Here is a 25,065-nt window from a genome sequence, read left to right on the forward strand (position 1 = left end):
ACAGAGCACAAAGTCAGTGAAACGGTTTTGGAACAGATGAATTTAGCTTTGTTTTCTGCCATTGCAAGCATTACTTTACACTTCTGGTAAAGTAAAACTATAAAATTTTACTTAAACACATGCCAAGTGAATATTTAGAGACCAAAACTTCAATCAATTTACACAGACAAGCGTGTGTAGTGTTTACCAGATTTCCTTTTGGACTTTATAAGCTTCTTAAAGGGATAGTTCACCCAAAAATGAATGAATCATTTATTCACCCTCATGTCATTTAAAACATGTATATGACTCTTGGGGAACACAAAATATATTTTGTGATTTTGTGTCCATTGTTGGTGCATTAACATTCTTCAAAGTATCTTATCTTGAGTTCTGCAGAAGAAAAAAAAACTCATACAGGTTTTAAATAACAAAGCGTGTTTAAGCACAACACGGTAAAGAACTTCTAACATGCATCCAAAGTTTCAGTCATGTTATCATTAAGTTCCAGTAATACAGAGAATTCACTTAATGCTCTTTAAAGAGGTAGAATTAATTAGATAAAAGCCATCTTACGTTGGGGATCATTAGTGTGAACATCTGCTTCAGCACTCGTGTTGAACCTGAAACTTTCAGCATCGGTCTGATCTGACCTCAGTGACGTACACCTGTCAATAATGCAACAGCTCAGTCAGACGCTAAGAAATAACGATCCTCAATCCTTAAAGAGGTTGAGTGCAGGCAAAGCATCGGCTCAGTGCTGGCAATCCTCCATTAGACCAATCCCGAGAGGAATGGGCATGAATTTATATAGTTTCATAGATGTTTGTGTGCACATAATCCTTCCGCAAAAGATGGTACTGCCTTTATCCAGGATTTGTGCAAAGATATTACAGTGGAGTGAGTTTGTATGCATATGTGATTTGTAAAGGGCTAATAAACCCAAAAAGATCTCCTTTAAAAAAGAACTTGATCATTTTTGCACATTTTTATTTTCCATTCTTAAAATGTATTAAAAGTAGCTTGGCGAACAGTCATGACATCGTTTCTCATCAATAATATATGCAGTTACAGGGAAACACGTACAAAACAATTGAGTCCAACAAGCATCATTTACAGGCAGCATTACCTTCCGCCTCTTGCTTTCCTAAAACACAAAGTCAGCTGAACCGATTGGAACTCTGCTGCCAACAGTACATACTTTTATCTCTGCCCCCTGAAAAAAACGCTTCACAGAAGTCAATGAGATGGCAGAAGGGAAAAAACATCTGTTACGTGCTCAGCTTATCAAACATTTATATGGAGTCTGTTGATTTCAGACACGTGCCAAATGCATCACAAGAGCACCTCTGTGTAGAGGGAGACCCCGTTAAATATACAATAGACACTATACAGACGGTAAAGAATGTACAGACAGACTGTAACAGTGGGACACAGAAATCTTTTTCATAAAATGAAGTCTGATTTTAACACAACAGCACAGAATATGAGCACTCTAAACAGTGCACCTAATATTTATGTTTAAAAGGTTGTGTTTCTGCAGAACAAACACAATAAAATACAATCCAAGCATTTGGTTGATGTTTGATATCTTCTAGACTATTTTGGAAAAGTCTGCACAACAATCAAAACTTATTGAATAGTTTTTCTCAATTATTTGACATTCCGATCTTACAGATGCGTTTCGGTATGAATGTCAGTATAGGCCACGATGTCCGGGAACTGAACGCAACCAGAGACGCCGGTGCAGAGACAGATGAAACGAAATACATTTCTCATCCTTCAACTCTCTGTCTGATGTCTGGCCAAAAGAAGCGCATTGATTGGATGTCATAATGCCAGACAGAATAAAATAATAACCATAGAGCACGACTCCACCAAGCTATCGAACCAACCACAGGAAGAGCTAAGGTAAATGAGTCTAGTGCCTTTCTGTCTGGGGGACAGAGTGAAAGGGCGCCAGATGTTCTTAAGTTTATCTAATTTTTAGATCCAGCCTAAATCCTTCAACTAAAATATCAATGACTATAAATGCGGTCATTTGATTGAAGATCAAAGACAGCGAACGTTGGCATTCATTTATCCTTGGAAATGTAACTGAAGCTGGATGACTTTTATTCTGGTTCTGCATATTCACGTGCTACATACAATGTACCTGCTATTCATGCAATCTAAATAAATAGAGCTAAAATACATTATGAACAGCTCTGACACGGACCAATGGATCAGCTTACAGGATCCAAAAGGCTCCATTGCAAGTGCATTGCCGATACAGTCCACTGCTTCCATGTCTAGAGGCTCTAAAACTTAAAAGGAACAGCCTAGACTTGGTGCACATGGTGTAAAGTATCCAATGAGATTCATTCTACTAATTTATGTACATAGTTGACCGGAAAGGAGCCGCTTCTGGAGATTTCTCCCTCTATATGGCCGACCTGCGAAAGCAATTGATTTCTGAATTACTTGTTGTAAAAAAGAGAGCTAATTATTCACAAAATGACACCAGCCAATCAAAAGATGTATCAGTATGCATGTAAGAGCAAGTATGCGTACTTACCCACCAGTGTGGGTCATCGGAAGCGGTCACTATGATGACCTCATTCTTAAAGAAAGCTAGCTGATCCGGACCGACCGCTCTGCAGTCCACCAATGCTCTGACCTTCCTGGGTCTCTGCTTAAAAGAGATCTGACATCACACACACATACATACATACATGAATGTGCAAAAATGAATGTAAATAATAAATTCTTAGTATTTTTTATATTTCCTCATCTTGCTTTAATGACAGCATGTACTCAAGCTTGCTTAATGTTGAAATGATCATTCAGCCCACCGTATATGTAAACTATTTTAAAAGATGCATGGCATGTTACCATGGCGTTTTTCCGTGAGCGGGGTGGGGGCAGTATGATTGGCACAACAGCATTGGAGTTAGCTTTAGCGGCAGCTGGTGCAGGGTTGATGGCTCCGCCCACTGGACTGCAGTACAGGTCCTCCTGACTGCCTGCACATCCCGCTACTGAACCTTTGCCCTGGCTCCCACTGCTTGTGCGCCGATATGAGGTCGTCTTCTCTGAACTGCAGATTCACACAGATGTTTTGGACAATGATGAATCGAAATACTAAAGCTGTAAAGACATTGCGTCCCATGTGATCCACGCATCCCCAGAAACATTTATAAATATATCAAATTATAAAAGATGTAACTCTAATTTAGGGTTCATAATAATAATAAAATAAAAAAGATGTTACTCTAATTCAACGTTCATAATAAAAAAAAAAGTAATGTTATGATAAAACTGATTAATGGATATTTTTATATACATTGCAATTTCTTTTAGTAACCACTAGATGGCGGCAATATCCCAATACTTTCAATGTTGGACATTTTTGCTCATGATATAAATTGATTTATATAAAACTTTTTTTTTTCATGATACATTCATGCTTCGGGGTGTTTCTGAGCTTCAAAATAACTTGTCCTCACCTAACAGGCCCTCTCTGACTCTGTGGAGAGGTGGAGGGATTTTTGACCTCTGTCCCTGAAGAGTTTTGTCCGTCCCAGGACACAGTATGTCTCTGTGCTTTGGATACTCCGGTGCTCAGAGATCGTGTATGTGTTTGAACCGGTGACTCGGTCACGGGGGATACGCTGGTTCTCTGCAAGCAACCCGTGGGGTGGGAGCGCTGGCGGTAGGGAGCGTGAGTCTCTGGAATGGAAACCGAGATCTGAGGGTCTGAACAACCTGTTGGAACACAAACGATCTTTGACGATGCTGCAGTTTATCTGGAATAAACCTGATGGATATTTACATATGAATTTAAAATTTGACTAATTTACAGGAGTAGTTCACTTCAAAATAAGCCCCCATTGACTTTCCATAGTAATTTTTCTTTCCACTATGGGAAGTTAATGGGGGCTTACTTTGAAGTGAACTACTCCTTTAATACAAATAAGAATATAAATTGGCTTTGGGGTATAATTAAAACTGGCCTGTAACTTTATTAAACTGTGAGTTATGTCACATTTCCTAACAAAGTTGTATACAGTCTCACTTTATGGTGTGAACTAACTGCACTTGAAAATAACACCGTATCTTACCTCTCTGTATTGCTTTAGCGGGTAAAGGAGGTGGCATGGTGCCCTCAGTGGGTGCGCTGTTGTTTGGAGGGTTACGATAGAGGAAGTCAATGTTCTCATATGTCCCAGCAGGCTTGCTTTTAGCAAAGCTCCAGGCAGAGGAGACGTGCCCATTGCTGCCAGCAGTGGGAGCCGGAGACCGAGATCCCTTAGGATGAGGACTCGCCTAAGAAAAGAGTTGTTCATGTTGATGCTTAAAAGTATATCAAAAAGATTTGCATGTCTGTACATTTACATTTTAATGTTTTAAATGAATGATCAATAATGTAATGCTGACTCGTAATGAAAATATGCATATGTTTTTACAGACCCTATCGTCCAGATCATCTTCACTGTCATACATGTCCTGTGGCGTTTCCCACGTGTATTCAACATGGATCTGAGAGTTAAACTTCCCACTGTGGGCCAACTCGAGCTAAAACACAAATGCACATGCATAAAAAGTGTTAGAAATTCCACTGTGGCTCGATTTTGACCAGTGATATTTCACACAAATGTTTAATTAATGAGAACAGAGATTATTTACACATATGTATACAACAGAACAGTTTGCTTTATGCTATGATAATGAAACTCTTATATGCAAAAAGCAGCGGAAGTTCCATATGAAAACATTGACATACGAGACTGCAGGATATTAAACAGGAAAACGTAAGTCAACAAAGATATAATCTCTGCACAAATACATGCTCACAGACAGGTATACATGCAAACAAACACTTCTGCCAAAGTCAATAAAGCTTTGAGAAGGAGGTATTACCCACCAGCTCAATACATTGTGTGTGCTGCAGTCTCTTGGCGATGTTGAGAGCAGTCTCACCTGCTGAGTTTACTACCGGAGAGTTCAAAAAAAAAAGAAGAGTCAGAAAAAAAAAAAGAATAAATAAATGTTAATGCAACAGGTTTACCAAGGGTGCAGGTGTAAATGTCATTCAGTCAAGATTGTTTGTTCATTAATGTGAGCAAAAGATCCATTCATCTATCCAACCACTCAAAACTTTCATGAACCTGTGTGATTGTTGTTTACCTGTGTGTAAACCAGCCTTTGCTTTGAGCAACAGTTTCAAGCATTCTGATTTGTTGTAAAGTGCACAGTAATGTAGAGCTGTGTTTCCTTCTGCTGTCTTCTTCTCCAGGCAGCCACTGAACACACACACAAACAGGTGAGCTGATAGACATGTTACTGTGGACTGATAAGGGTTGTGACATTAACAGATGCTCTCACCAGTTCTGAGCAAGAAAATCCACAAGAGACAGAGATGTCTTATCTGCCATCCCCACAGCTAAGTGAAGGGCGGTCTCCTTCAGGTCCTGTAAGACAGGGAAAGATGACGATGAAGCTACTGGCTGCTAACCACTCAGAATAATAAATGCCCTGATATCATGGGAACACATCACATGTGTCCAGAGAAAGAACGTTGGGAAAGATTTATAAATCAACCAGTTGTGTACTACAATTCTGTACTTTGTACTAAGTGTGTGTTGAACTTTTGTGTTGCACTGCTTGAGTGGGCTGAGAAAAAGGAATATCTGTTTAAAGATTAAATAAAGAGAGGAAATACAGAATTACAAGAGAGAGGGAATGCTGCGGGACTGATGACATTTTACCGCTCCATGATCTCTGATGTGTGACTACACACTTCAACCGGATTGAGATGACCTCAGGAAGTCTTACATTACAGACATACAACTTTAAAAGCTCAAACACGTTAAGAAATGTTTAGTGTGATCATGTCATGTCACACCCTATTTTTGCTCATAGAATACCGTGTCGCTTCAGGATGCAGTGTTGGGGGTGTGGCTGTGTTGTGATGGAGGGAGTGGTCTTACCTGTCCATCGTTTGTGACCGTTGGTTTAGAGAGGTCCTCTCCCTCTGCATAGAGCTGTAGCAGCGAAGTGAGGTCTTTGCTCCTCACTGTATCGAATACACGGTACGGCTCAGGTTGTTCCTTCGGCAGGACGTAACGCCGCTCGGCGTACTTTGCTACAATGTATTCTTTCCTTGCTGTCCTGAGAAAGACAAAAAAAACAATGCTTTCAAAGACAAAGCTGAGTTACAAAATATATTTTTTTCACCACTTTTAAAAGCTAATCATGTAAATAGCACAATGAAATGTACATGTCACTCTTTGGGAGAGGCTTGATTTCATCATTGGGTAGGTTGACTTCCATGACGTCATTAAACCTGGCATTTCCAATGCTGACTGCCAACTGTTAACAAAATCAAAGCACAAGTCATAAACACCACAGGCAACTAAAAACGGCACTTACATATACAGTGTTCTTCACAGCAACAACTACTGAATAATATTCATGAATCCATGTGTTATATTTATATCAGCTTTACTGTAAGAGGTAAAAAGTTCATATAAACATGAGGAGAAAAAAAAGCAAAAACGAGTCATCATTGAGTAACTGCTGAGTCACTCCCCGAGGATTATGGGTCCATTAAGGATAAATGAGACAATGAAAAAGCTCATCAGGTCAACAACAGATTGAAATCAGGCTGAATATTTTAAATAAAGTTCATCGCATCAACAAATCAAAGTGAGAAACAAACACAGCTTCCAATTTCTATGAATCACATGATACAACAGACCAATAGGATGTTTAAAGAGAAACCGTCTGTAAGTGTGAAAGCTAAAGAGGGAGAGAGAGCGAATGAGTCAGATCTTCTATTTGAGGTTTCTGTGTGTTTACCAGAAGCTCGGAGGTGCTTAGCACATCAAGAGTGAGAGATTGAATCCGTGACTGATGTACTCCAAGCTCACGATGGATTCCTGAACACTCGATGCAAGTGAGGATGCCCAGGTTTGTTGACAGCCAGGTGGGATCTAAAAAGCAGAAACAGTTTCAAAGAAAATCCCGATGGATACAGGTGAGAAATGTACCTTAACAATGGCAAATAAATGAAGCATCCTAAATTAAGCAATTTACTAATTTTATGTAAGGGGAACTTTACAGTATATTTTTGGAAAATGTCAGCATCTCTTATTCAGACCTGGTGCTCCGCAGTCACAGCAGGATTCATTGCCTGGCAGATTTCTCAGGCCTGAGATGACAGCTCGGACTAGCTCCTGCAAACCGCTGTCTTGAAACTGGAGCTGATCTCCTCCGAGAGCAGTGTTCAACGCCTCCTCCTTACTGTTCTGTAGCACAGACACCCATCTACAGGAAGACCGAAAAATCAGTTGAGACCTTAAAGGTACATCTGCGGCATCTTTGAACGACTGTTTAATCTCTCTGTTTGTTTCATCTCTTCTCATCCAGAGAAACAGGTTTTCAGATTTCTCTCCTCTACATGTCTAGACATTGCTCTGAAATGTTTGACTGAAATTTCTCCAGTTCATGGGGCTGTGTGTGTGTGTGTGTGGAGGTTAAGGCACTTACATCATGCATTCTTGTTCGTCCTCGGCCTGGAAATGGTATGTGCGATTGTCTGCAGGGAAATGAATGAGAGAGAAATAATCACACTGTGACCTTGGCTCTGAGCAAGGAAAATGTGGGAGAAAGAATCAAAAGACTGCAGGAAAAGCCACTCAATACACCTTTCTTTCCTGAAACTACACTATTCCTGTGTGATTTATTTACATACCTCCGCACACCTACATATATAACACACCCTGCCTGTTTTGACACGCTTACATCAGATCCTCCAGAATCCATCACACACTGTTTCAGTACATGAATTTCACCATTAAACAAAATATATACTGTGTGTATATATATATATATATACTGTACGAGTCTGTTGAACCACTGTTTCTAGACAAAGTTGGTTTGTCATTTGATGTGTTCACAATAATGAGTTTATAATATCTATATTAGTATAGACGGTTTCAGCGGCAACCACCTAAACATCATGTGACCCAAACCTAACTTCCGGTAGACCTCCGCGAAGAATCAATAACTGTTAGTAGTAGTTTTAATTAAATTTTACACAATTAATAACAATATTCTATGGTATATTAAATTAAATAAATTGTTATATTAATATTAGCCACTAGGCAGACAGATTCACAAACACAGACCGGGCCAGGCGTGAGGATTCAATGAAACCGTCTACAGGATATGTTGTATAATGTCAAATATTCAAAGTAAGAAAAACATTCTGTTTCTGGAACATCTTTTATAACATGGAATCGAAGAATTGGGTCAAAGGTGAAAGATCAACTTACGTGTAACTAAATCGAACGTTCTCTTTTCCTCAGGGTTGGGCCGCACCTGACAGGTCAGAAGGTTAAGCTTTGCTGGTGGTCTGTTTATCTGAGTTAGAAAGAGATACACAAGCAAAACCAGTAAAAGTTTTTGCGCTTGATCGTGTGACTGGTGAACAAGAACAAACTTGTATAATAAAACATGTGTTGTGAGCCAAGTTTTGTGTGTGTCTTACAGTGCTGTGAGAAATGGTGAGGCATCCATATTTAACCCCACACTTCCTCTTCTGCCAAACCTTTCTGATCCTAAAACATAAAACAAAATAACAACTTAATTCAATGATCTGCACATTCTACAACAATGAGCAATATTACCAAGGCAATACGACTTCCTTTAGACTATATTCAAGATTTGTTTCAAAAGAAACTCTGGATGTAGGCTCATGTTTGACTATCAAAGAAGTTTTAAGAGAGTGTAAGAAAGACCAGACTGCAGCCTGAGCCTAAAGCACCCTTAATAGAGAACATCTGTGTGAGAGAAACACAGACACACACAAACCAAAACTCGTCCTTTCTCTTAATCAAAATCCCTCACACATATTATTCCACGTCATTCTGCTAACTATCTGTAATCCATGATCCTCTCTGGACTATAAAACGTATTTCTTATTTATTCTGCTCTCGGTTTAAGGTTATTTATCCCACACTACAGTAATCTACAGAGAGTGCTTTCAATAGAGCAGTCAGTGTGGCTAAACACAAACAGGAGGTGGACACGGCATCATGTCTGGAAATAGGCCTACTTGAATTAATTCAGATAAAGAAGATGAATAGGTCTGTTGTAGTTGTTGGGGGTGGGGATCACTGAGAATGCTCAACTTTGGTTGGGAGGTAGTTAGTAATGTTTAAAAGGTTAGAAAAACAATCTCACCCATCACTCTTCTTAAGAAGAAAGCCAGATTTCTCTGTGCCGTATTTCTTATTGCCTTGAGGCTGGTGGATGCTGTAGCCATGGCCAGAGTTCTTTCTGTTTAGAGAATCCTATGACGACACAGAACAACATCATTCATCATCATCATCGTCGTCACTGAACTTACTGGAACATCAAGTTTTTCGATAAGCCATTTTCCAGTCATTCAATCTTAAATTTTAGGACTTAAGGTATCTTCAAGCATAATTATGTATAATTGGAGATTCAATAAGCAATTATGGACATTTTCCAGTATGTGACTTCCTGTAAACACTTTATATATGGGAAATGCAATGTGAGAATTTTTTTAACTGACCTCTTTGCCATCCACCTGCAGTTGTGTCCGAAGACAATCACGCAGTTGAGAGAGCTGCTTAACTTCTTCATCCTGTTCATGGCGAACCTACAAAACCAATCATAGGAATGTGAGGATGGGTTTATTTCTGCTGAGCGACTTTTGACTGGTCTACTCTGAGAACTTCAAAACAAAAATCCAGACAATGTTCTGCAGTGATTATATAAGCCTTATAAAAAAGTTGACAGAGAATGAAACACATCCCTCCATTTTGTAACACAGCCCAGTTCCAAACCAAACACCACGGCATCTGAACCCCAGTTGAAATAATGGATGAAATTATGGCTTTGGCCCACGTTACAAATTTCCGTCAATTTCTCCTACCAATTTCCATGAGCTTCTTTCCTTTAATTCCTTTCTAAAAGATGTATTTAATTTTCGCCACTTTGTTTTCGAGTTACAGTATTTCCTGTTATTTGATAACTGCTGCTTATGATTTGCGACAAGTTAATACAGGAGAAATGTCACGTTAGAGACCATCAGTTATCTCAATATGAGATTCATCTGTCTCAGCCTGCCTAACAACCCAACAATATCACAGAAAGATATGAAAACTTAATTACAGGAAGATAACTTAATGAACGGTTATTTTGTGAATTATTGTTGTGATATTCTATACTGATAATAAATCTCTTCAAGACCTGCAGTACGGAAATCTTGATCCATACACCTCCTGACTGCTTCAAATGATTTAATTGAAACATGTTGGTATTTTGAGGGTATTGTTTTCTGCCTTGCTGTCTACCGTCTATACAAGCAAGCAGCACCTTGAAACCTCACAAATTATTAATCTGGAACATTATACAAAAATATAGATTAGCGTACACGGCAAACAAAATAAAGGAAACATTTTAAATTTTGTTTTTAATGTTCTAGATTTATTTACCCATAGATGGTTTTATCCACAGATCAATAGAGCACTAAACCAACGGCAGGAGGTGAAGCCACCAGAAATGTTCGCAACGCCATGTTGGTATGAATCGTTTACATGTCTAAATGAATTGTTCCTTGTGATGTTTTTCTAATGTTTATGTCTATTTTGGGCAGACGAACGATGTATAGAAATCGTTAAGTCTAGTGTGTATTGCATACGGTTCAGTTGCAATGGTAAAAATAAATGAACATTTACATGCCTAAGACATTTGCGTTGTATGATTGTTCTGTGAGACTTAAGTTAGAAAAATGGGGACTGATAAGGTACTGTTGCATCATTAATATGTCATAACTCCATATTGTTTCAATAGAATGTTTGGGCATACCAATATGGCTGCGCGGTGGCTTCAGCGTAATGATGTCATGAGAAATCCAGTCATTTATATAAATCAGTGGTTTTATCAGACACACGTGACTGGCCTGAAGTTAACTTCCTGTTTGTGTTTGCTTATTGGTCTAGCTAATGGCTTATAATATGACTATATACATATAATATAAATATAATTATAATATAACCATTTATATACTTTATTTAATTCATATTAATTTATGTTGATATTTTATTGTATAATAATTTTATTAAATAAACAATTTGCAAAATTTTATTGTATATAAAAAAATTTAAAGAAACAATTTTTCGATTTTAACTTTGTTGCATTAAAGTTTAGTCAAGTTATGGTTAATATACTGGTAATCCAAAATAATACTGACCAGACATACTTTTGACTAGCTTGCCAATGTAATTGTTTCGATCAGGCAAATGTCCGGTCAATATGCACAGATTCAAGATGAAAACACAACATATAGTCCTTCCACATACATACAAGTTTATTACCGTTTGTACGGAGGCTGCTAACTTCTCCACAAATGGAACAAGATTCTCTGCAGCTTTCAGTCCATCCTGGAAAAAACTGGAAAGAAATAACCAGTGTTTATCCATCTCACAATTATTTTATAATATCTAGATCAGGCTTTAAAGCTTATTGGAGAGATAAACAGAGTACAGAGACCCAAATGATCTTCAAGCCATTTGAAACCAGGATTCACCAACAGTAATTATACAGAGACAACATGTTCACTTGAAAAGCATAAAAGCATTTTCAAATCTAATGTCTTTGACATACTTCAGTTGAGCTTGGAAGTACTTGATCAAGCTCTGCAGCAGATCTGGACCTTGACGAACTTTAAGCTCCTGCATCTTCAGTAAGTACTGTCAAAACAAAGGGTGAAAAAGTATCTATTATCAGCAGACAAAAGTCCATCCATCTGTTTTGCCTTAGCATTGATACTTGCCGCAATAACCTCAAGTAGAAATCAGCATGTAGTATGTGACTTAGGTGATAACAGAAAATAACTTTGCGGAGATAAATTCAATGAGGTGAATGAAAGTAAGGAACAAATTGACCTCCAACAACTTGTGTGTTCGGTATCTAAACGATGAGCACAAACACACAGTATTCTACATTTTAACGGATAATGGAACTTTCCTAAGTTAATGACAGTCACATGGTGGGTCAGTTTTTTCGGAAAGGTCTCCACTCTGAAAAGAGAACAAAGTGGAGACATCTGGAGCTCTGCGGCTAGAAAAGGGAGCATTACAGGACATAGAAAATCCCCCCTTTCTTGCTCTTTCATTATTTCTCCTTTCTTATTATTTCTGTTACCACAGCTGGGATCAACCAGTGTAGCCCAAATTTCCCCTGCCCCGGTAACTGCCCCACACACATGCAGTATTCAGTACTTGGACAAGTTGCTATTGAGACTTGTTGAGTGAGGTCATCAACAGCCACACACAAACACACACACACACACATAATGACAATGTGGTCTTCAGCTGGACTGCATGTAAAACACCATCTTCAGAGACTACAGTAGAGAAATTAACAATATGATATAACCAAGAAATGACCTTCTAAGATACACACATGTGACTGAACTAACATACTTTCCACAAGAAACGCACAATATGGTTTTGATTCATTAAGCACATTTTAAAGTGTGTTAACCAGACTCCCTTGCTGAGATGAATCGCACACACACAGCGGCCCTACCTCACACATCTGCAGCTGGAAGTTCCTCCTCTCCCTTTCCATGTCCTCTGCTGTGTCGGACCCTTCCAGTCGGATCAGCCCATGCTGTTTTTGTTTCTCTCTCTTCTCTCTCTCCAGCTTCCCACTAAATGATAAACAAATTAAGGGAAAAATAAGGGAAAACACTTTCTGTGCAAAACCTGTGTCATATCCTCTATAAACCTGCAATCCAGTTTAACCGGTCATTGAAAAATTGCCAAAATAGCTCTACCCCATATATAGATTAAATCGCAGTTCTTCTATTTATGGCTAATACGACATTCAGGTTTTTTATGTAATATGTCTTTTTTTACAAAAATAATGTTATTAGCCTGGTGCAATTTTGGTTTTTCTATCCATACATGCAATTTTGGTAAGCACATTACTGCATGTTCAAGAGTTAATCCAGGTGTCTGGACTGCATTGAAGTGTTTCTGAACATTACCAGTATGGTATTTCAGATTGCAGTGGATTGACACATCTTCCGCAACCTAGAATTTAGAGGCAGCGTGTAAAATGGGCAATTGTGCAAACTACATTCGATGTCACCTGAGCCCCGTCACCTGACTTGCATTATTTTTTGCAACATTTTGCTAGCAGGCAAATTTGAACTTTTGTAAGTTCCCCTCATAGTGCGTGTGTTGTCTTTTGGACCCCAAACTAACATCTGCGAACCAGGTGTAAGGTTTAGAGTCTAGTCTCAAAGTTCAGAAACTCACACTTTGGCATCGTAATCCTTCCAACTTTTCTCCATCAGTTTTTTCAGCTCCTGAGTCAGAGAAAGAAGTGAGAGACAACAAGAATTTCAAAACACTATGACAAACACTGCGGTTTAAGTGTCGATAAACACACAAGCACAAAAAACTTTTATGTAAAAATTGATGCAATGTAGGCCAAACCAGCTCATTGGGAAAAATAAAGTTTAGGGTGTGTATCATGACTTGTTCCTGTGTCTCCACTCATCATACAGGTTAAACTCACAGTCCAAGGTGTGGTGCCACTATTGTGTGTCTGACGTATTAGAAAATACAATAACTCAAAAACAACATGTTGTGTTTAAAGACAGCTGCAAATGTAAGTCGGCCACTGAACAAAAGAACATTGTATTTGGACTTCCTGACCTTTATCAGCCTTATAATGAATTTTAAAAATGCAATATTGGAGTGGTTGTGATGTATTTGACATATTTAGTCCAGTGTGAGACATGAGTCATGTGACCGTCTCACTCACCAGCCGGCTGTCTCTCAACTCTGCCTTTAACACGTTCTCCAGAGGAAAAGAGATGATGTTGTTCAGATTCTGCACCTACAGAACCAAAAAAAGAGAGAGAGAGAAAGAGCGTCAATTTCCAGACACACACTCAAGACCAGTTAAAACTAAACAGAGGCCAGAGAAACAAGCGTGCACATGAATTTAAAATCTGGCTCACTCAGAGTGCGAGGGTTCACATTTGTTTCCTTCAAGAAAAAGCCTTTTCTATGTCTAAGCTCTATACACAGTAAGTCCAGTTTTCTGGCCAAAGGAACCGTTGCAAACCATAAATCAGCATTTTTAAATTGCAAAAGCTAAAACTCTTGGATTTTCACTTTTCCCAGCACACACAAATATCTCTTTAGAAAGAGAAATGTAGGACTCACTCCAGAAAGAGCGAAGAGTCAGACCATAAAGAATCTAAAAGTGACTTTCCCAAAAACAGGACATATATATTGTTAATACATAAATGCATTTTCTGTGACAAATTTGCTGATTAAACAATAGAGAATTTGATAACAGAAAATTGATCATTCTCCTTATGTCAAAAATGGACTGACTGCAGCAAAAAATCATTAATTTTGAGTAATGTTGTAAAAAATTCAGCATTACTGTCACCAAATTAAAGCTCCAGTTACATCATATAGTAATATAACAGTGATTGATTCATGAACTTTGTAAGGTGAAATGGACATCATATATAAATCTTCACGAATATGATAAATGGGCCTGGCTCTGAGGGAAAGTCATGGCCCCACACAAGGATGCTAAATCAAACAGGGTTTATTTTCCTAGCAGGGTTCCTGTTTGATTTTTTAAACTGAGGTTCCTGTCCCTGGTGATCGTTTGATTGACAGCTTGGTGGTCAGACGGTGTCCACTCATGCACTCAGGTCTGGAATAAATTACCATCACCATGGAAACTATCAGTGGGAGGGTTCCAGGCGCCGTGGTTCGAGAGGCCCTCGCCTGCAGCTGTTGAACCCCTGATGACACACAAAGCTTCCCCTCCCAGTCCTGTGTGTACTTTGTACAGCTGGAAATCTGGTGTTACTTATTCATAAACATTGAGGAGCCTAACAACACAGATGCACGCTCAAAGGTGCTTTCTGAAAAATACCAAAGAGCAGGGATGGATAATCTTCAAATTGGCTTTAAATTATTAGGTAATTAACATCTTCACTAAGCTTTAAGCCGCACTTCGCACGGGTTTCATTAATTGCAAAATCATTCATTGGAAAATGACCCGCTGTTACAACAAGCAGCCATGCAATGGGTTTTTATAATTGTGATTCTTTGCATTGCATCCACAGATTTCAGGTTAATTTCGAGATTGTGTCTCGCTCACCAGGTTTTTAAAGAGCGCCGTGATCTCTCGTGTGAAGACAGCCAGGTTCAGGAAGCCGGTGGAGATCTCATTATTGTCCTGAGTCAAGTGACTGTTCCCCAGATTCTCCAAAACCTCTATGTACTGATCCTTATTCTCCACATGATCTGAGAACAAAACAAAATCAAGATCAATCTAGACATTGATGATCATTCATTCATGATCAGTTTCACTTCCATAATGTGCGGAGTAAAAAAGGTACATATAGGAAGAAAAAAAAGTCCTCCTTTAGGTCAGCTGGTAGAACATTGCATAAGTATCGCAACTGCCATGGTTGGATTTCAAGGGAACACAGAAACCAATAAAAACAATGTTGACTTTGGATGCACTGTAAGAAATTGAAAAATAAGAGGGCTTGATGATGTCAGTTAAAAGGTTACAGAGGCGAAGCAAGTAATTACATTTTCATAAAAGACTGAGATAAAATGTATTTATCTTTTGAAACCGTGTAACTTACAAACCCTTGCCGTGTGACCAAATGAATAGAGGAAAACAGGACGGAAAATGATACTGAAGCACAGTCAGCTCCTGGCAAAAAGTCTAAAAACACCACAGGCCCAGACGCCATACAGATCAAAGAGCTTCACCATATGAAAATAAACAGGTACATTTAGATCCAAAACCACAAGCAGCGAAGCAAAGCAATCTTAAGCACCTAAATAAACAATGCTCCAGAAAAATTACTTGACTGTATGATAATGGCATTGTTGCTTTTGGTGCAAAGCATGTGCTAACATCTGACATTTAAAATGTTACTAGGATGTTGGAATCACGGACATGTTCACATGCTGCTGGCACAATGAGCTTTGATGCTAATACGTGAGCAACAGGTTTGAATGCAATTTATGCATCGACATCTAACATCACACATCTAGCAGTCACTTCATCTTTGTTAAAATGATTGAACATCTTCAATCCTCTGTTTTCTTCCTGCAAGACAGTCTGCGTTAAATAATACTGCACTTTATTCGCATGGGCAAAACTCACTGAGGAACTACCTGGATCTGGAAACATAGCCTCTTCCACAGCCACCTGCAAGCACTTTTTATAAACACGTGCTTCATTTGTATCGTTAATTCATTTCTGAAACCTTGATCTGTTCCAGGGATGGTAGCTGACCCAAATTGAATCTCAATTCACATCCTAGAGTTGTGAAAAAATGTACCCATTTAACCTGCACCTGCCACATCTGTGTTTGTGCGAGCGTGTGCTCAGAAGCATTGTGCAAACCCTGCCTGTTCTGTTTTAAACCGTGACAGTTAGGTTACACAGATATGCACACAGACTAACAGACTAAATATACAGCTCTCTGAATAAGCTGCAGAATGTTTCCTGTGATAGAGAGCAATTTAAAAATAATAATAATAACAGTTGAGGAGCAGATAAAATCCGGTAAAAAGGTGGTACACTCCAGTCAAGAGAAAAAGATAAAACACAATCTTGATTTGAATGAAAATATTATTGGTGCTTGCCATAAAATTCTGTGTTTTAATTGGTCGCTATTCTGTTACTAGGATGATCTTGGTTGTTACTACATGCTGCTCACTGGTTCACGTAAAAAAGCCCCAAAGACCTAGATATGGCCAAAGAGTCGGGAACATCATCCAGTTTAAGTTTATAGGATATTTTACCTCTTTAAACTCTCTTAAAATGATTGTCACACTAACTTTGAGCATATGAAATCCATTCAGACACAGAACAGAAACAGGGTATCTATTAGGGATGCACCGATACTACTTTTTCCTTTCCGATCCGATTTCGATATCTGAATTCTGCGTATCTGCCGATTCCGATTCTGATCCGATACTAGCACTGTTTTTCATGATCAAAGTAGACTTGTATATTTTAACTTTTATTCCCAGAGGTGGATAGTTAAGCATGTTTACTTTCAAGTACATTTTAAAATATCTGTACTTTATCAGAGTACTTTGGACAAAAAATGCTTTCCTACAGTATGAAGCACATCATACTTATTCCACTACAGTCCATAAATAAATGGTTTTTTTTTTACTTTAAATCCATGAGTACATTAAAATCTACCATTTTCCTTTACTTAAGTATTTATACTTAAAAGTATGATTTTTTTAAATGTAATTAAGTGATGTATTAAACTTAAAAATACATACAAAACAAAAATGTGGTCTCATAAAGCACAGATACTTACAAAATGTTTAACAAATAAATCTGTTTATTACACAAAGCTATCACAATATAAAAGTCTCCAAACTCGCTCATGCACATCCTGGACACAAAATGATGCGCTTAATACATTCGCTTCTACGTTATTTAAAGTCATGCGCATTGGACGCAGAATGATGCGCTTAATGCACCCGCTTCACTCACGCGCATCCCGGATTGAGATGATCCTGATGTCGCGGGGATATTTGATTCCCAAGTTCAAAACAGTTATAACACAAAGTGAAGAGATATGTTATGTCTTTAAATCATAGAACATTGAATCCATCCTAAAGTTAAAAGTGATGTATGAATGACGCATAACATAGTCCGCTTCAGGGCTTGAATCTAATAACGTTACACTCAGCGATTGCTGTCTCCGGCAAAATGCATTTTAAACAAAACCAAAGTCTATTATCTAGTGATTATGAAGAATATTGAAAACTTTGTAACGAGTAACGTCCTGACTGTTCCCGGACACACGCATGCTGGATTGAGATTGACAGATGACCGCACCAGCGGAGGTCAGAGTTTTTTATTTATGCTATATTGGTTTATTCCTCGCATAAAGCTATCAAGATACATGACATCGAATACAGTGCATGACAACGTTTATGGTAATTTCCTGATAGTTAGTCCTTTATGAAGCTGTAGAGTAACATCCACGGGTATCGCAACGGATCGGACTGAAGAGAACCCGTCAGTCCGATACCCGATCCAGCAAAAAAGACCCGGATCGGCCCCAATTCCGATCCAGAGAATCGGATCGGTGCATCCCTAGTATCTATCACTATAGATTTTGTTTTTACTAAACAATAATATAATAAACCAAATAATAACACATTCAAAATTGTAAAACATAAATATAATCTATTCTTCCTCTTCCTTCCTTCCTTCAGCCACACCGCTCTGAAGCTTCTATTAAACCAAGAGGTCAAAGTTCAAAGATCTCTACATTTGCAGGTCAGAGTTGAAGCAACTTTAGCATGCAGTGAAAGTGCACATACTTGTGTTTACACTCTTCGTAGTGCTGGGTGGTTTGACCAGAAATTTGTTTCACGTTTTTTATGGAAATTGATGGTTATGTACTGTTTACAATGTTTTAAACAAATGTCCAAAATATTAATAAAACGAGTATCGAGTTGTATTCTTTAGGGATGTACTGTGAGAAATTGTCCCACTAATTGTTTGACAAAAGGTATTATTATCATTATTAACAAAAATACATGAGAATAACAAAAAATAAAGCACCAAGTCCAGCGTGGTTTCACATTTCAGATTTATAGTTAGTATAGGGATTAAAAAAAATCCAAGGTATGAGCAACTCGTTGTGAATCACTGATAGGAGCTACAAAACAGGACTTCTCACACACGTATGGGAGTATGGTTTACTACTTCAGGGAAAAATGCGAGGATGGAGGGAAATGGTGAATCAGTAAGAATGGAGATATATCAGGTTCAGGTTAAGATTCAGTAACTTCACCAGACTCCCCTTAAACACGGCAGGAAACTGAGGCCCCTTACTAGTAATTTTACCAGAATTAAACATCTGATTTGGGTTAGAGAGAGAGAGAGAGAGAGAGAGAGAGAGAGAGAGAGAGAGAGAGAAAGACGATAGTATGATAAACATGTGGGGTCTCCTTTGCGGTGAACAAAATTGTGACTCACAGAGTTGAGAAAGTGGGCCTAAAACCTCAGAAACAAGATCAGGTAGAGCTGAGACACGCTTCCCAGAAACCATCATCATTCCACTCATGATTGTGCACTGGCCAGGTTTACGGGCCGATTTCTCATTCAAGACAAGAAGAGGAAATGTAAACAGAGAAACCCCCCCACATGCTCAACAGCTTTTAGCAAGTGAGACAACAACTTACAGCCATTTTGCTGACAGAGGCCCAACCATGGCCAAATGCATCATGCAGGGTGAACAGAATAAGACACTAAACTCTGAACTCTGTGAACTCTATATGTGTTTATAACCCAGGTTAAGGCCCTTAGATGCCCCTTTGGGGAAATCTATATATTAATAAAAAAACTAGAGCAGGGTTCAAAGATAATTTTATTGTTTCATACTGAATCTGTCAAGCACAGGAAAATAAATCACACACAGATACACGCAGACACACACACACACACACACACGTTTGCACAGCTATCTTTATAAGGACATACATTGACGCAATGCAATCTCTAGCCCCTTACCCTAACCATCAGAACTGAGTACCTGACCCTAACCCTCAGCCTAAACCTAACCTAAACCTTATTATAACCTAAACCCTAAAACCAGGTCTTGACCCTCAAACAGCCCTTTAAAGGGGTCTCATAAAGTGAGGACTCAAGCGGTCAACTAAAACTCAAACTGGTACTCACAAAGATAGATGTACAAGTACACACACACATACACAGTCAGCTCTGTTCATGCACAGTTCATGTAAATGTAAGAATGGCACCACTTTCTGCCATCATTCATTTGTCCGACACAAAGATTTTTGTCAGGAACGTATTTATGAAGCTTCTCAACAGCCCACAAACTGTTTCTGCACCATTTCATTTGCAGGCGTAGATAGTCTGTATTATTGGGATAAAAGGGTAAATCCAATGCATTTCTGTTATTATCTGGCCATGGTGCCAACAACCCTAAGGTCATGGGTTTCATTCCAAAATAACACACAAACATAAATGTAAATGAATCTGCCAAATTCTAAAATGTCTCATGTCACTCCACAATCCAGGAAGATATCTTTCTGCTTAGTTTGGCACTTACTTAGTCCCGAGTTGTGGATGGTCTTCACCATTTTCTTCATTCTCTGAAGGGATAACTGGTCCTGTTCCAGAGACTGGTGCAAAAGAACAGAGAGATAAAAGGAAATATTAATATAAACATTCACTTCGTCATTTACCTGCTGTTGACATTACTTTGACTGTTTGCTTAAATAAATGTAAAGGTCCAGTGTAAGAAATTTAGCGGCATCTAGTGGTGAGGTTGGGATTTTGCATCCAACGAGTCACTCCATCCCACCCTTTCGAAGCACTACGGTGGCTGACACAGAACTAAGATGTCTTCACATTTTCGCTTCTTTGCCGAAGGAGCTAACGTATTTACGAAACGTGCACTGTAGAGCAGTTTGTCCGTTTAGGGCTACAGTAGAAACAACATGGTGAATTCCATGCAAGGGGACCCAATGTGTATGTAGATAGAAATAGCTCATTCTAAGGTAGTTAAAACATAAGCTTTATTATGTAAGGTCTTTATACACCTCTGAAGACATGTACATTATATTGTTTAATATATCCTCCAAAATATAAACACTGGACCTTAAAACGAATAGTTGGCACACACTAGGGCTGTCACGATAAACCGACGATAAATATCACGTGATTTATGCACAGCTTGCACAGATTGTAAATAAACGTGGCAAACATTTTATTTTGTTGCCTTTATTAAAAACGAATATAATAAACGCGACAAATAATGTAACAATTAACTTTATCATTTTACAGAACAATCCATAAAGCCACACAGGTGTAATTTAATCGCTATGACGTCAGTGTCCGAAATTGTTCACTCATTTTCATTCACTTCTTCCCAATGAAGTGAACTATTTAGCATTCGCTATATAGGGAACAGTGAATGAGTGACCAAGTGAGCGAATTCGGACGCAGCATAGGAAATGCCTATGGACATCTTTTTATCACCGTTACTCAAGCCACATCAGATATTTTTATGATAATATAGTATATTTATGATGATCACTTTTTCAAATGCACATTATAAGCGACTCAAACTCGCACTGCTTTTAGATCAAGCAGCTTTATCTACTGATCCCAGAGCTTTGATTCACAGACAAGCTACGTTGGTTTGTCTAAAATAATCAAAATAATCAACACATTCCAAATTGGAGGTACAGGTAATAAATGAAGCACAGGTGAATCAAAGCAGTCTTTCAAAAGACTTCTTCATGATTCATTATAAACGTTTACAGTAATGAATCAGGGAAAGAGACCGAAAATGACACACCTCTGTGGGAATCACTCCTGTTTGAGTTAAGCAACTTAAAGTGCTGTGGTTCATGGAGGTTGGCTAGTAAAATATTTTTTGGCTCAGTAAATTCACAACAGTCTGTTTCAGAATTGTGGCTTTTCTAAGAAACATTGACAACTCTACAGCAAAATGGACAGATGTGGACTTTACGCCATTGACGGAAAAATTGTATAATATCTATACAATGATTTATCGTTCAGTTGCATAATTTTAAGTAATTCATCAACATATTGTTAAGCAATACTATATTATTTTTTTATACAATGGCAGACCTACTACCTCAAAGACTATATACTAAGCTCCTTTCTTTATACTAAGAAAAATGGCTTTGGCATTATAGGCAACATCCAAGACAGGTTAATGCTGGGTAGAAAGACAAAAACATGGCCCTTTGTTTACATTAGAGACAGAATAGTATATTTATTAATAATATAATGTCGTCAGTTTCTATACGTACATTATTTAAAAATATATATATATACTCTGTATGTGTGAGAGGGAGAGAGAGCGCAAGACTGTGCACGTGCTCCCAATGACGCCTAAACATGCAGGTTCACCAAAGTTACGCCCTGTTATGGGTCTATTTACTTTCTTGTGTAACTTTCCCAGTTTCCTAACAAAATTGGTTCATTTTTTCCAGTTTCTCCTGCTGTGAGTGCAAAGCTGAACCCCTAGTTTACCTTGGGTTTCATTTCAAAATCTCTTGCCAGCGTTCTTTCAACAACACTGACGAAACACAAACAGATGAAGGACAAACGCTTCATCAAAGGGCACATCCCATGTACATGCTGACCTAGTCTCAGCCAACAGGAAGATACGAATAACTTAGTTTATTCTTGAGTATCCTTGTCCTTGTGTCCTCTATTTGCTTAGAACATTAAAATAGCTGTAATAGTAGCACAATGGCAAAACAGAAATGAACAAAGGGGAATCGTTTTATCAGGACAAAAGATACGATTTCGAACTTTGGGAGATTTTGAGTAGGGGCTGCAAACCGTATTGGTCACATACAATTTCCTGACTCAAGACATTATTGTGGTGCTTTGTACATGTTCTGCATCTCTTAGCATGAAAAAAATATTCTCTATACTGTGGTTAACAGAAAGACACACAGATGTACGGATGTAAACAAACAAATGAACGGCTGTAATATACTGCTGTGTGATGGCATAAATCGTGTGTGGTCCAAAAATGTATCTATTTTTTGTCTCCTCTTTTAGATAACCCAGCACACTGCAAGCCATGAGCCAACGTTTTATCAAATCTAAACAAAAAACAAACTCTGCCTCTCAAACCCAAACAAGTCTGACCTTCTCAAAAACTCTCTGTTACCACACATATGTTGCCCTTAGGCTTCAAACACACTTCCCCTTTCAAGGTTTCAAAGACTGTCACCCAAACACTTACAGCTTTATATGTTAACACACGTAATCCAGGCACACAAGACATATCCGTCCCATCAGGAATTGAGCTGACTGAGCTTTCATAATTCTGAAAAACAACTTTACTACCACACACACAGACACACATCTCTGGGTCATTCAAGGAAAGCTCTCCATTGCCAACAAAAACACAAAATAAATTACTAATGGCAACGGGAAGTTTCCTTGTTATCTTCTCTAGCTGTGCTATTCACAAATCATTAACCATTAAAGATATTTCTACAAACTTCTAAATGTTGCTTTAATCCTGGAGATAGCGGGACGCTTTATGCAACACATCAAGGACAAACCAGTCTTGCCAGAGCACTGCGATTCCTGAAAACGTTCATTCCTAAAGCATTTCCCATGAAATAAGCGGCAAAAGGAGAGGCTCCAAGATACAGTCCTGACATGCCCAGCTTTATCACCACTGGCAGAGTTTCTCTGTTCTCCATAAATATCCACACTAATGCCCACAGATGAGCTGGCAGCCAAAAACTGGTTTTATAAGACCTAATAACATGAGCTGTGTCTGGTATCTGCCCTGCTACACTGTAATTAAATTTGCAACACTATTGTTTGGGATTGTTAAAAAGTTATTTCAGTGTGGAGTCTGTTTGGAAGCGAAGTCGTGTGTTACCATTAAACTTGTATTGTTTAAAACTTAAGCACAACATCTTCTCCACATTCCTGACAGAAACGCCTCTGGTTAGTTTACTAGGCCATTTGAAAACAGTCTTTGTCAATCTTCTGTGTTGTGACTCCTGTCCTATCTTCCAACTTTGCACTCCCACGCCAGGAACCCAAAAAAAGCGCAACAGACCATTTGAACTATTGTTTAATCTATTGTTCTAGCTATCAACTGTTTACTGAATGAAAATTGGTCAGATCTGTTGAAAATGCAGAATGGTATAGATTTATGCTGTTTGATGACATTATTATGCTGTTTTATGTGCAATATCATTCATCCAAGTCAAGTTACATGCTGTACTTGTTTAGATTATCACCACAAAAAGGCTTCTTTATAAAATACATAAATATATAGTTAAATAAAGGTTCAGTTGTGTAAGTTATTATTAAAAAAATTAAATGTGGCAGTAAAACAGTGCAAACTCTAACAGCATACAAAGCTAATCCTTTTAAAACATTACTTTTATGATAAAACAATACCTTCAAGTTTGGCTTGCCAAATATAAACTCTTAGTAGGCGATCATCTCATTGTTAAGACCCACATGTCGGTTAGGGACATTTTAAAATAAACATGATCCCTCCACAAAGTGGTGCAAGTAACTTTAACATTTTATTTCCACATTTGTTGCTTGTGCCGATGATTGTTCTCTCTAAACATACAATGAAGTTTACAGACAAAGTTTCGCTCAGGTGTTGACGTCCACCTCAGCACAGGTAAACACCGCGCGTACCCGCGCACTCACCTCCTCGAGCGTGGCCACGGTGGTGCGACAATCGCTCATTTTGGACTGAAATCCAGAACTTCCAGGGGACGACAGGTCGTCTTTCGCCAGAGAAACGAAATCCAAAATACTAATTTTCTCCGGCATGTTTCGTTCAAATCCCGACGCAATCCAACTGAAGAACCCGAAAGCCCAGCAAACTTAATACAGACAGAAACGACTCGAATTCACGCAAAGTGCATCTCCCCAACAAAGTTCTTTATATCCACCGGATAGCGTTATTTCCACAATTACACGTTGTTTCATATCTGCGACAAACAAAAGTAAAAGTCAGTCCTGTTGGTGGTCCGCCATGTGTTGAAAAGTTTCGTGATCTACTTTCGTTCCCTGTGCGGTTCGAGACTTCAGTAGCGCGTGCCGCGCTCTGATTGTGCGCGCGCTGGGAGGGAATCGTTCCATCATCACGTGGGAATGTTTGCATCCACTGGCGAAGTGAATAATGCGTCATTCACACGGTGCGCGGTTGAAGTGTTGCGCGGCAGCCGATCTTCAAGCCGATGTTGCTGCCTCTGCCGTTCCCAGATAGATACGATATTTGTATCTTCAGCTGCGCCTGCCGCAAAGAGCCGTGAACGTGGAAGTTGCAGGATTTTGAATACACGAGCAGCGCGTCGATCATCCAACGAAACGGCCCGCGTTTTGCGGCTTACCGCATGTTTACCTTCGAACATTAACTAGAAAATCACGACTGCCGCGAACCGTGTGAATCCA

The 25,065-nt window shown here is 38.7% G+C and overlaps 1 protein-coding gene across 4 annotated transcripts; it reads right to left on the reverse strand.

The window, feature by feature from the left end:
• Window positions 1–952: 952 nt before the first annotated feature.
• asap3 (ArfGAP with SH3 domain, ankyrin repeat and PH domain 3) lies at window positions 953–25,065 on the reverse strand. Of its 4 annotated transcripts, none has more exons than XM_056767879.1 (26): window positions 24,316–25,065; window positions 20,183–20,255; window positions 15,205–15,350; window positions 13,837–13,911; window positions 13,326–13,375; window positions 12,589–12,712; window positions 11,662–11,747; window positions 11,373–11,448; window positions 9,566–9,652; window positions 9,211–9,320; window positions 8,516–8,585; window positions 8,301–8,388; window positions 7,513–7,561; window positions 7,124–7,290; window positions 6,823–6,956; window positions 6,242–6,333; window positions 5,952–6,132; window positions 5,347–5,432; window positions 5,149–5,264; window positions 4,886–4,953; window positions 4,432–4,536; window positions 4,083–4,287; window positions 3,468–3,690; window positions 2,854–3,058; window positions 2,537–2,665; window positions 953–2,414 (listed from the first exon to the last, which is right to left on the reverse strand). In XM_056767879.1, the coding sequence occupies exons 1-26, from the start codon at window positions 24,439–24,441 to the stop codon at window positions 2,340–2,342; spliced, it is 2,946 nt and encodes a 981-aa protein (XP_056623857.1). In that variant the 5' UTR covers window positions 24,442–25,065; the 3' UTR covers window positions 953–2,339. The 4 variants fall into 4 exon arrangements, with proteins under 4 accessions (XP_056623857.1, XP_056623856.1, XP_056623855.1 ...); XM_056767878.1 differs by having other exon boundaries at window positions 2,537–2,650; window positions 3,468–3,726; window positions 24,316–25,064; XM_056767877.1 differs by having other exon boundaries at window positions 2,537–2,653; window positions 3,468–3,726; window positions 24,316–25,064.

This window comes from Triplophysa dalaica, chromosome 15 (genome assembly GCF_015846415.1).
Source record: "Triplophysa dalaica isolate WHDGS20190420 chromosome 15, ASM1584641v1, whole genome shotgun sequence".
In the NCBI taxonomy this organism is placed as follows: domain Eukaryota; kingdom Metazoa; phylum Chordata; class Actinopteri; order Cypriniformes; family Nemacheilidae; genus Triplophysa; species Triplophysa dalaica.

What these genes read in the sequence shown, in the direction of transcription:
- asap3 (XM_056767876.1), bottom strand. Translation starts at nt 24,441, where the DNA reads ATGCCGGAGAAAATTAGTATTTTGGATTTCGTTTCTCTGGCGAAAGAC. An exon ending in AAGGATTACGATGCCAAAGT is followed by an intron (nt 12,713 to 13,325) that starts GTGAGTTTCTGA and finishes TTTATCATTTAG; the next exon opens with TGGGAAGCTGGAGAGAGAGA. An exon ending in TCCAGCTGCAGATGTGTGAG is followed by an intron (nt 11,748 to 12,588) that starts GTAGGGCCGCTG and finishes TTGTTTTGACAG; the next exon opens with TACTTACTGAAGATGCAGGA.